The sequence below is a fragment of the Oncorhynchus masou genome, chromosome 27 (assembly GCF_036934945.1).
Source record: "Oncorhynchus masou masou isolate Uvic2021 chromosome 27, UVic_Omas_1.1, whole genome shotgun sequence".
Lineage (NCBI taxonomy): Eukaryota > Metazoa > Chordata > Actinopteri > Salmoniformes > Salmonidae > Oncorhynchus > Oncorhynchus masou.
Genome location: NC_088238.1, coordinates 20646536 through 20657185, shown reverse-complemented (window position 1 = coordinate 20657185; position 10650 = coordinate 20646536). Strand labels below are relative to the sequence as shown.

Here is a 10650-nt window from a genome sequence, read left to right as displayed (position 1 = left end):
TGAGGCACCGTCAAATGTTTCAACGGTACCAGAATAACAAAAAAAGAGAAAACGTCCAAAACGGGAAACGAAACAAAGAAAGCACAACAAAAGGAAAAAAGAAAATCACCACCTGTGTGGCTTAACTGCATACTGTACAAAGTTCAGTACATTCTCATTGGAATGGTATAGTCTCTTGCTTAGAGTTCAAAGCCGAACATTGTTGTATGAGAGGTCATTTTCTTCTTCTTGGGTAGCAGTCTTAGCAGTCAGATGTTTAGCGGCTGAGCTGCGGATGGTGTGGTGCCCCCGATGGATGAGGTATCCTAGTGTCCGTCGGAGGCTTGTGAGGCGTTGTTGATCCAGTCAAGGGTGATGAGGGTCAAGCTGCCGATCATGACGAAGAAACCACTGCACAGGAAGATGGATGCCTGGAGAGAGAGGGAGGATGAGACCGTTGGGCTTTTAGCACAACAAGGCTTTCTCCACTCTATGATTGATGCTCCTTGCCAGGAGTCACAGACCACAACACCCACAAACACATCAATTCATGGATCAAAAAGGAGCAGGGTTTTTTCTTACCCCAATTTTCTGCACAGACTTCATGGGCTCCTTCTTGACCAGTTTGATATAGAAGGCCGAGGGCAGGATGAAGATCAACATGGCTGCCGCAGATGCACCTGAGGAGGAAGATGACAGGCTCATTGGGGATGTTCACCTCTTTTCTTTCTCTATTACAACTTCTAGATTCTGTGAACTGCACCTGACCAACTGAACACATTCACTCACCAATGAAGCCGAAGATGTCTCTGATGGTGGGGACGAAGATGACCAGACAGTTTGTGCTGGCCAGCAGAACCACGGTGATGATGGTGTGGCGGATCCAGCTGAACTCCTTGGAGGCACACAGCAGCTGGTTGACTGACGTGCGGATCTACAGAGAGACAGAGACGGGGGACCATGGTCAACATGGTGGCAATGCCGAACTTGACAATGGACGATGGACAGACAGACAAGCTGCCAGCCAGACAGATAGATGTGGGGCTTACGGGAAACAGCACCACAGGGACAGTCAGGGTGACAGCTGTCAGCACGGCCAGACGAACGATGAGTAGGATCACGTCAGACTTGTAGACCTTGGAGTAGGTGTGCAGAAGTTCGGGCTCCACATTCACTGTAAAGCCAATCCAATATTAATTTATGCTTGTTTCCTTTCACTTATAAAGCCACATATTCAATTAATTTCCCTTAGCCTGATGAGTCCACACCTTTCAGATATTCAGATATCCAGACATAGGGCCCATGTGTGACCAACTGGGTATCGTACCCTGGTCAGCAATGCTCTATAATAACCCCTACGGTCAACATTCACTCATTTAGCGGTATTATTGGTGTTCGTTCAGAAATGTCTTTGTAGCCTGCCTGTTACATGTCCAGCCAAATCAAACTGATTGAGAGGTCAATTGTAATACAGTTTAGATTATTCAAGGTTGTGCGTAACTTTCACACCATAGTTCATTCATTTCCGTCATGTCGTCCTTGCTGACGAGGGCCATTGCGTAGCCATACTTTTAGGGAAGTCTGGAACATGGCTGGACACCTGCTGCGATGTCCTTGCCATAACAAATACAGGATCATTGGTGTATTGGACAGATGATTCTGTGTCTTGTTTTCTCATGGAGGACAGTATTTGCATAACAACTGGTTGTAATGAGCCCAAAACAGACTGTTTCCTGCTCAAACTAGTTTTGTATCCGACTGTTAAAAAATGGATGAATATGTTTCTAAGAGAGGCGGGGGTGGCTCACCGTTGAAGGTCAGATATCCGAAGAGAGCAGCCAGCAGGTACATGATGAACATGGCCAGGAAAGACACGTTGGCCACGCCCTGCATCTTTCTACGGGAACGACTGGGAAAGAAGAGGAGGTTGAGACACAGAACCACTGTTCTTTTCTCTTTCTTCCTTCACAAGTACTACAGCTATAAACTCTGTGTGTGTGTGTGTGTGTGTAGCCTTGACAACGTGGCAGCTGGGTAAACAGCGATAGACTCACTCTTTAAGCTCCTCGTACATGGGCAGGACGGCGGGGTGGCAGACAAAGGCGAACGTCAGGATAGGAACAGCATACACAGTCTGAAGGAGAGCGTTAGACAAGACCGTTACACATTTGACACATGCACACAGACACAAAAAAACATTACATCACACAAAAAATGCCCAAGTGCTTTCGTACTTGGGCATCCATTAAGGAGTTCTCTTTCTATTTATCGATTTACCACTCAACATATCTGTCCATTTCTCACCTGAGAGTTGAAGACAAAGTATTTGGGTGTGCAGATGTCCTCGTAGACGACGGCGGTGGTGTTGAGGAAGCCCATTGTGTTGTTCAGGACTTTGCTAACCGTCTCGTTCAGTATCACGTCCATGTTAGGGACGTAAGGGCACGGGATCTGGAACTTCTTATAGATCACCTGGAAAAGAAACCAAGCCCATTTAGACTCCCATACAAAAGGTACAGACTATCGGCTACATACATTGCTAATTGCCAATATTATAACTACTACAGATTAAAACTCATTACTTTTAGAATGCTTGCTCATGGTCCGGCTAGTGGGAGCAGGTCAGAATTGTAAACCAATGTGTCACAGTTATTCAGGTTATTCACAGTTGTTCTATCTTAATTTGACCAGTTTCTCACTGCAGGAAAATAGTCCTGCAGTGAAAGGAAATGTGAATTTCTGTATGGATTATAATGAATGGAAATGTGGTTGCTACATTTTAGTTAGGATAAATCAGGATTGACAGTATTAAAGTGGAAATGACTAACTTTAGAAGCCACTTTAAACCTTAAATACACTACAATTTGCATTTCCTACTGTGCAGGAACGCTATCTTCGACAACAGAGTTATAAAATTAAGATATCATATCTATAGGTGAGCCATTCACTACAATAACCTGAACTGTAAAGACCATAACAGCAGAGTAGTTTAGGATGTTGACTCACCACAATCAGGAAGAACACCATGCAAAGCAGGGAGAAACCACTTGTGTAACCAAGGTAACCTGAAGTAAGGTAACAGAGAGAGAAAAAAACTATTGAGTACTTCATATCCTGTGGAAATGTAAGATAGGAAATATACTAACAACTGTGTAATATCCGTTATAACATATTAAAACTATATTACAATGAATAAGAATGTGCCCTTCTAAGGCAATATATTAACTTTATCAGTCAAAAAGGAATCTAATGTAAACAAACTGTTCTGGCCTCTAATACACACATACGTTGCCACAGTGCGTCACCATCCCCTGCCCTTTCACAACATTTTACACAAGTGCTGCATTTTATAACACACGTACACACACACACACACACACACACACACTAAAGTGCCACACTCTGTATTGTGTCTTACCAAGGTTCCTGAGAAGTGAGAGTGGCAGGATGATGACAACTGACACCAGGATCACAAGATAGTCCCCGTTCGCATACCACTCTCTGGAACGCACAGGAGAGACAAGACCTCGTCATACACTGTACACACATATCACAGCACAGTTTATAATAACACACAGTTATACCCACACACACATTCATATCCCAACATTTATCTAGCTTTTCTGAAGAAATATGACCTATATCAAAGCTATTGTAGCGTTCGTTTCTCGTTTGACTGTTGTTGTAAAATACAAACATGGCAGAATGTCTGCAATGCACACATAAATAGCAGCCTGCTCTTAGGGTGGTCTAGCTACATGCTGGCAACACTACATGAATGTTTGATGGGCCAGTTGGTTGGTCTGAATGAGCTCATCCAGAGGTCTGTCTCGGTGCGGCACTGGCTCTTCTAAAAGGACCCTTTGAACGGCCGCCGACAACACACCGTCCCTGCTCCCTCCTCTCCCTCTCTACTGAGAGGGACAAAGAGGCCTCTTCACATCTTCCCAGCGCAGCACTCAAAAACAACCCGCCGCCATTTTGAATGACACCAAAGTCACTACTTCACCTCGAGGGTCGACCGCTCAAAAACAACCATGGGCTATTTGTTAAACCAAAGTAACAGCAGACTAAAAGACACACACACACCAACCGACACACAGAATCTAGAGACAAAGCTGCTTACCCGTTGGTAGCTCCCATGAAGGCTTGGATAACGATCGGCAGCTCGTACTTCACAATGTAGAGGTAGCTGGACATGGCTGCAAAGGTAAAAGCAAAGTCACGGTTAGTCAAAGTCATATTGTTAATCAGTGACTTTGCATCAAAACATGCCTTATTTTGTTCCAAAACAGACATCTCTGAGAATGTTCTAGTAGCACTAACCAAGGATGAATAGGCCTATTGGTTCGCAGAAGGGATGTTCGTTCCATTGGAAAGTCTAGTACCCTTGCAAATATTTATTGTAAACATTTACAGAACCATTTGGTTTATTTGGCTGCTCTTCCTTTTCTATGTGTGACATCACTGACATTTAGACTTTGGACTTTTTTCCACATAGTTAACTCCTAGTGGATCAATGAGACTGTCTCCCCGACTTTGATCGGTCTTCCTGAATGACCATTGAAGTGTCCTTAGTTCTCACCTCCGATGTTCTGCATGGTGATGGAGATAGATGCAGCCAGTTTCCCGGGCATGCCGAAGGCCTTGTAACCCAGCTGTTCATAGACCAGCGACCCTCCTTCATTGGCTGTTTTTAGAAGCAAGTGCACAGAGTACAGGGAGAAGATGGACACAGCCACCAGGAGAATTCTGTGGAGAGAAGAGGAACATTGTATCATGAGTAAGGTACGGAACCAGGCCTGCAAGACTGGTAAGGACTATTATCGACTGGTATTAACCACACTGACACCTAGTAACACGGTTGACTACTGATAAGTACACATTGGATAAGAACAAGCTTTGTTTCCGTTTGGTGCATTTCACCAGTCCCAATTCAAACATATTATTTTGACTTGATCTCCCAATGGTTCCATCGGAACGTGAAGACAAACCACACCAAATGTCAACGCAGGGCTTAAATTCACATGGAAAATGTGTTCTGACCATCGCAAGGACACATCTCATGTTGACCATGTTGAGGCTGGGGAAGTGACATACAAGTGACCTTCTCTACTGTACTGTAGCACCCAAACACAGGGATCAATAGGTTCTGTCTGTGAGCTGATCTGCAAAGACCTTGTCATGGGGACAGTTTTGATGCAACACAGCTCTGCACAATCCAGATACAGGGATGTGATTGGACAATGGGCTCCAGCTGTGCAGAGCTAACACTGACTCACTGTATTAATAGTAGAAATTGTGCCACTGAGAAAAACTCTAAGAGATATGAGCTAGGTTCACGTTATAAAGGCTTTGTGCAAATCATTTCACTCACACAACTTCAGAACCACAGTGGTATAGAGACGATTACTCAACTATATCCGACTATATCCGACCAACTATAGCACAGCTCTGTCGACTCGGCTACTTCAAATCAAATTTATTTATAAAGCCCTTCTTACATCAGCTGATATCTCAGAGTGCTGTACAGAAACCCAGCCTAAAACCCCAAACAGCAAGCAATGCAGATGTAGAAGCACTGTGGCTACAAAAACCTCCCTAGAAAGGCCAGAGCCTAGGAAGAAACCTAGAGAGAAAGCAGGCTATGAGGGGTGGCCAGTCCTCTTCTGGCTGTGCCGGGTGGAGATTATAACAGAACATGGCCAAGATTTACTTGTCACCATTTACACTTCTGCCCATAATAGTTTAGTCTACATCTCATCACGTCATATGCACTTCACTGACTCACCAAATATACCTTAGATGACCCCAAGGTAATTGTTTTCACTCTGTAAATACTGAATCTACCCAACAGTGAAGTGTTTGCAAGTCCCATGGTGTGGAAACCTTTTGCAAACAAAGATATTTTTTAAACAGAGGCCTTTGTGAAAATACACAAAAGCTTTTATACCCTGAAGAAGGTATGTTACAGAAATGCATAAGCCAAACGAATAAAGTTTTTTTCAGTATGGTTTATATATTTTACAGAATTTCTACTACTTCACAAAGCTACACTAATAATCAGAGGTATTATATTCATAATTCATATTCATAAGCTGTTGGAGCAAGTGGCCCTTCAAACTGGCTACCCACTGGGCACAGAAGTCATTTCAACATCTAGTTTTGATTTACATTTGGTTGATTTGTCAACTAACGTGAAATCAACAAAAAAATGACACCATGTCATTGGATTTAGGCTAAACGTCGTTTGAAATGACGTGTAATGAGTGTAATGGCGAGAAGAAGAGTCTACTGGAATGATCTCATGTGAGGCTCGTTTTCTCGTACCTTACACCTTTATACATCTCTGGCCCCCTCGCAGAAAGATTAGCGCTGCTAAGCGGCTTCCCCCCGGCTTTGAGTGACTGGCCCACATGGTAGGCCCTGATGCTAGTGCGCCACACACCCAACCCCAGCGCTCACACTCGTACGCCCACTGTTTGTAAACACTGGCCTGCGTGGCTACTAGCTACCGTGCTCTGCGGTAGCATAAGCTTTGATCTCTGTAGGCTGTCTCACCAGCCTACTCTAACTCCCTTCAGGGTTATCCAATGCCCTGTCTTAGACAAGGACACATCTCCAGTAGACTGTGGAGAAATGCTGTGCTCAGGTTTATGTATAGTATCTATGCCTCACATTGGTAGATGTTGAGATGTGTGACCTTGTTGTGCTCTACCTGGTGGTATATCACACTGCCAAGTTTAGAATGTGCTGTATTGTCTCTGATATGACTGAGTGCATTCAGACTCAAGACAGTTCCACAAACTATCTTCCACACTAGCAACATACAGTGATATTCTATATTGCATTCTATTCAATGTGATGTTGACTTACATTTGAGTTATTTAGCGGACGCTCTTATCCAAAGTGACTTACAGGAGCAATTAGGGTTAAGGTCCTTGCTTAAGAGAACGTCGACAGATTTTTCACCCAAGGGATTCAAACAAGAACACTTTGGGTTAAGGGCCTTGCTCAAGAGCACATCGACAGATTTTTCACCCAAGGGATTCAAACAAGAACACTTTGGGTTAAGGGCCTTGCTCAAGAGCACATCGACAGATTTTTCACCCAAGGGATTCAAACAAGAACACTTTGGGTTATTGGCCCAACCCGCTTAGCTGCTAGGTTACCTGCCACTCCTAATTCCTACTACCTACTTCCCAGATTCATAAAGCTGAGCCCCATTTCAATTGTGGAAGTGTATATTCATTCCAATTATTTATATATACACTAGTTGACTGACAGGGAGTGCTGTTTTGAAGCCACTGCGCCTTCATCTTGGCACCACCCTCCACCATTGTAAAAAATATTTTGGTAGCTATAAAATAAAAATGTATTAATGTGTACATTTGTTTTTGCCACATTTATTAGTTTACTGACACCAAAATGCATAATCGAAATGTGAGCTAAACATAAAAAAAATTATTTACAATATTTTTCCATAAAGTATAATTTTTTGAAAGTACTAATGTTACTGTACCCACTACAACAACAGAATACTTAAATACATGTAAATTTGTGCTTGAAAATGTGAATTAAAATACTATAGAATTCCATTCATTCCTATGGAGGACTACTCCTTCTGGGGACTGCCGATATGGCCGACCGGTGGCTTCAGCAATCCTGGGATATATCATTGGTGTCAACTGCTTTAAAACAGACACCACTAGCTCTTCGTCACACCTTGCAAGCTGCGGACATTGCCATTGGATGACACAGTGTGAACATTCTGATTGAACCCGCAGTGCAGTTTTCCTTCATTAATCAAATGTATTCATAAAGCCCTTTTTACATCAGCAGCTGTCACTAACTGCTTATACAGAAACCCAGCCTAAAACCCCAAACAGCAAGCAATGCAGAAATAATTTGCAATTGATTTCAATGAAACCCAAGTCTGACACTGGCATGCAGGAACACTAGAACAGTACTCACACAAAGAGTGCAATGCCAGTGTTGGCCATGGCATAGGAGAGACCAAGGATGCCACTGCCCATAATAGCATTGCCCAGGTTGAAGACTGACATTCCAAAAGAGGCGGTGCCCGGATGCTGTTGAGAATAAAGTCAAATATACCCAGTTAGAAAAAAAAACTCAAATAAATGCACAGTAAACCATAAGCCCCAAATTGGGTAACCTATATGTTATCAGGACAGCACTCACATAATCTGTTTCATACTTCTTCTTGTCCAGGTGGTAGTCTGGAAGGAAGTTTTGACTCTCCGCATCCATATCGGGATACTGACTGGAAATCAAACACGCATAAAGCACTTATTTAATAGATTAATCCCATTCCAATTCAGCCTTTAAAACAAACATAATACAAGTTCTACAAAAATAAGCAAGTTGATGACATTTCTGCGGTTAGAAACACAGGCATAGGTCTACTGCAGAGCATCTTCAGACCCAGCAGGCTGCAGTGCCTCACCTGTCAATAGGAACCTTCTTGGTTGGACAGGAACTGTATTCATGACTATTGGAACTGACACTGCTATCCTCATCAGGGGAAATGTTGAAGCGGCTCATCTCCGTTTTTGCAGTGGCCTGTTTCATGCTATAAAATAAACAAACGGAAAAGCTTGAATCAATTTGTGTTTATTTGTGAACTTCTTGCCTGTGCCATTTCAACTCTCTTCTTTCATATGACCGTGAGTTCTACCAGGGACGTTGAATAATCAATATTGGAAAGGGAGAGACGAGGCTACTCAATGCGCTGCAGCTACCTCATAAATCTGAAGTCATGTGACAAGACGAAGGGGGGTTGACTCATCCCGGGAGCCAGTGGAAAAATACCAGCCGCCCGGCACCAGAGTCTATCCACATCAGCGCAGCGTCACATTCCCAATATGAATGACAAAAGCATTGCGCAAGTCCTTTGATCTCCAATTTCAACGTGTTAAATAAGAAGGACATTGTAATAGGCCGATAAATGTAACTAACGAATCCCGTTTATTTAAACAGAATGTGAGATCGTGTTATTAGTTTAGGGTTTTAAATGATAGAGCACAGCCTAATCTAAAACATTATAGGCATGGGACTGTTAAATAATTCGATTTTGGGCTCCATTTAATAAGATTTCTTCCATGACTGACTGATGGAAACAAAGGCACGTGCTTGTCTATTATGGGCATGGCACCATTTTGCGCAGAGCTGTAGTCCTATATCTCTTTTAGATATCCTCAGCTGTAGCTTACATGCATTCATTTGGGTTGCATCATTTCTTGGACATTGATGTCTTTTATTTACAAATATCCTAAATAAGGGAAAAGACTCAACCATCAAATCCATTACATTCCTTTCTTGGTTACCGCCCCGACATTCCTCTGTAAATAATATATCCCACTAGCCTACAGCGTCGGTGCTATTTATTTATCTCCTTGTGAGTCTGGCCCATTGCGCTGTGTAGCCTAGGCCTATAGCATAGCATCATAAATATTATAAAGAATACAGAAACAACACATCTATAACCTAATAAATCTGATATTTGCGCCTAATTGATCTTGGCTAATTGACTAGAGAAATAACCTGCAAGAGATTAAATACATCGGCCCGCTATTTCAATACACAATATATAGGCTAATTATTTAACCTATTTTCCAATAGAATAGACTTAATTATTAACAATACATCCATTTACTAGGCCTATAGAATTGTAAATTACAATTTATAGTTTATAGAGAATTACAAGTTAATTAGCCTACACCCGGTAACCCAGCATATTTCCCGGAATACAGTAAAAGATGCGGCGCAGACAGAATCTTACCTTTGAGAAAACGAATAAAATCCCTATGAAAAAAGTAGCGATCCTTTTCAATTTTAATTTGAAACAATTCCTTCACCGTTGAATGTCTCCAATATTCTACTAGAAACTATTTATCCTTGAAGTTTTATTCAGTAACAATAAATGTATCTAAGATACAATTCAATTGTCCCAATTAAATAGGAAAATAACTTACAATGTGGATACAATTGTATAAGTATAGCTTAAAAGATCAATTTTAAGATGTTATATAAATCAAATTGCCAACGATGTGATACGCAACTTGAATTTACGTTGTTCTAAACGAGGTGGGGTTTGTCTGCACCTTTATATCTATCCAGCGTTGCATCAGCCCGAGGGGGAAGGGGAGTGGCTTTTTGGTTTGGCGACAGGCATAGACTTTACACACACCAGAATGAATGACGCGGTTTGTGTACAAACACACGGTCCAGTAAAGGGGATGGTTCTGAATGCCCTTCACAATGTGCATTCGACTATGTTGATTTCTGCTCATGGAAAAAGTTGAATTCAGATCATGTATTTGGATCACTGTGTCCTCGTTAGTTTTTTGTTGTGTGTTGCACTGAGAAGATAATAAATAGCCTAGCCAATAGTCGATACTTTAAACTATAGCCAATAGTAATCTAGGCCTACATTCCTTTGGTTTAACCCACCCCGATAATTAGGCCATGGCTCCTTTTCTCCTTTACTTGGTTCCCGGACATGACATTGACCAGACGATTAACTGATGAGAAAGCACGAGATTGTGTGTCAGTAGAATTTAAAATGCGACCAACGCTTCAAAGAAGACCTCCCAGTATCAAGAAGATTAACGTACGCAAACGAATCATGTGACGACGGTTCAGTGAGCG

The 10650-nt window shown here is 42.3% G+C and overlaps 1 protein-coding gene across 1 annotated transcript; it reads right to left on the bottom strand.

Moving 5' to 3' along the window:
- Window positions 1-291: 291 nt before the first annotated feature.
- Window positions 292-10099, bottom strand: LOC135515756 (sodium-coupled neutral amino acid symporter 2-like). Its single transcript, XM_064939467.1, has 15 exons — window positions 9782-10099; window positions 8447-8572; window positions 8182-8263; window positions 7954-8069; window positions 4565-4731; window positions 4106-4181; window positions 3398-3480; window positions 2986-3044; window positions 2284-2451; window positions 2034-2113; window positions 1788-1888; window positions 1029-1153; window positions 769-913; window positions 562-659; window positions 292-410 (listed from the first exon to the last, which is right to left on the bottom strand). Exons 2-15 carry the CDS (start codon window positions 8569-8571, stop codon window positions 306-308), a joined length of 1530 nt encoding a protein of 509 aa, XP_064795539.1. The 5' UTR covers window position 8572; window positions 9782-10099; the 3' UTR covers window positions 292-305.
- Between the last annotated feature and the right edge of the window lie 551 nt (window positions 10100-10650).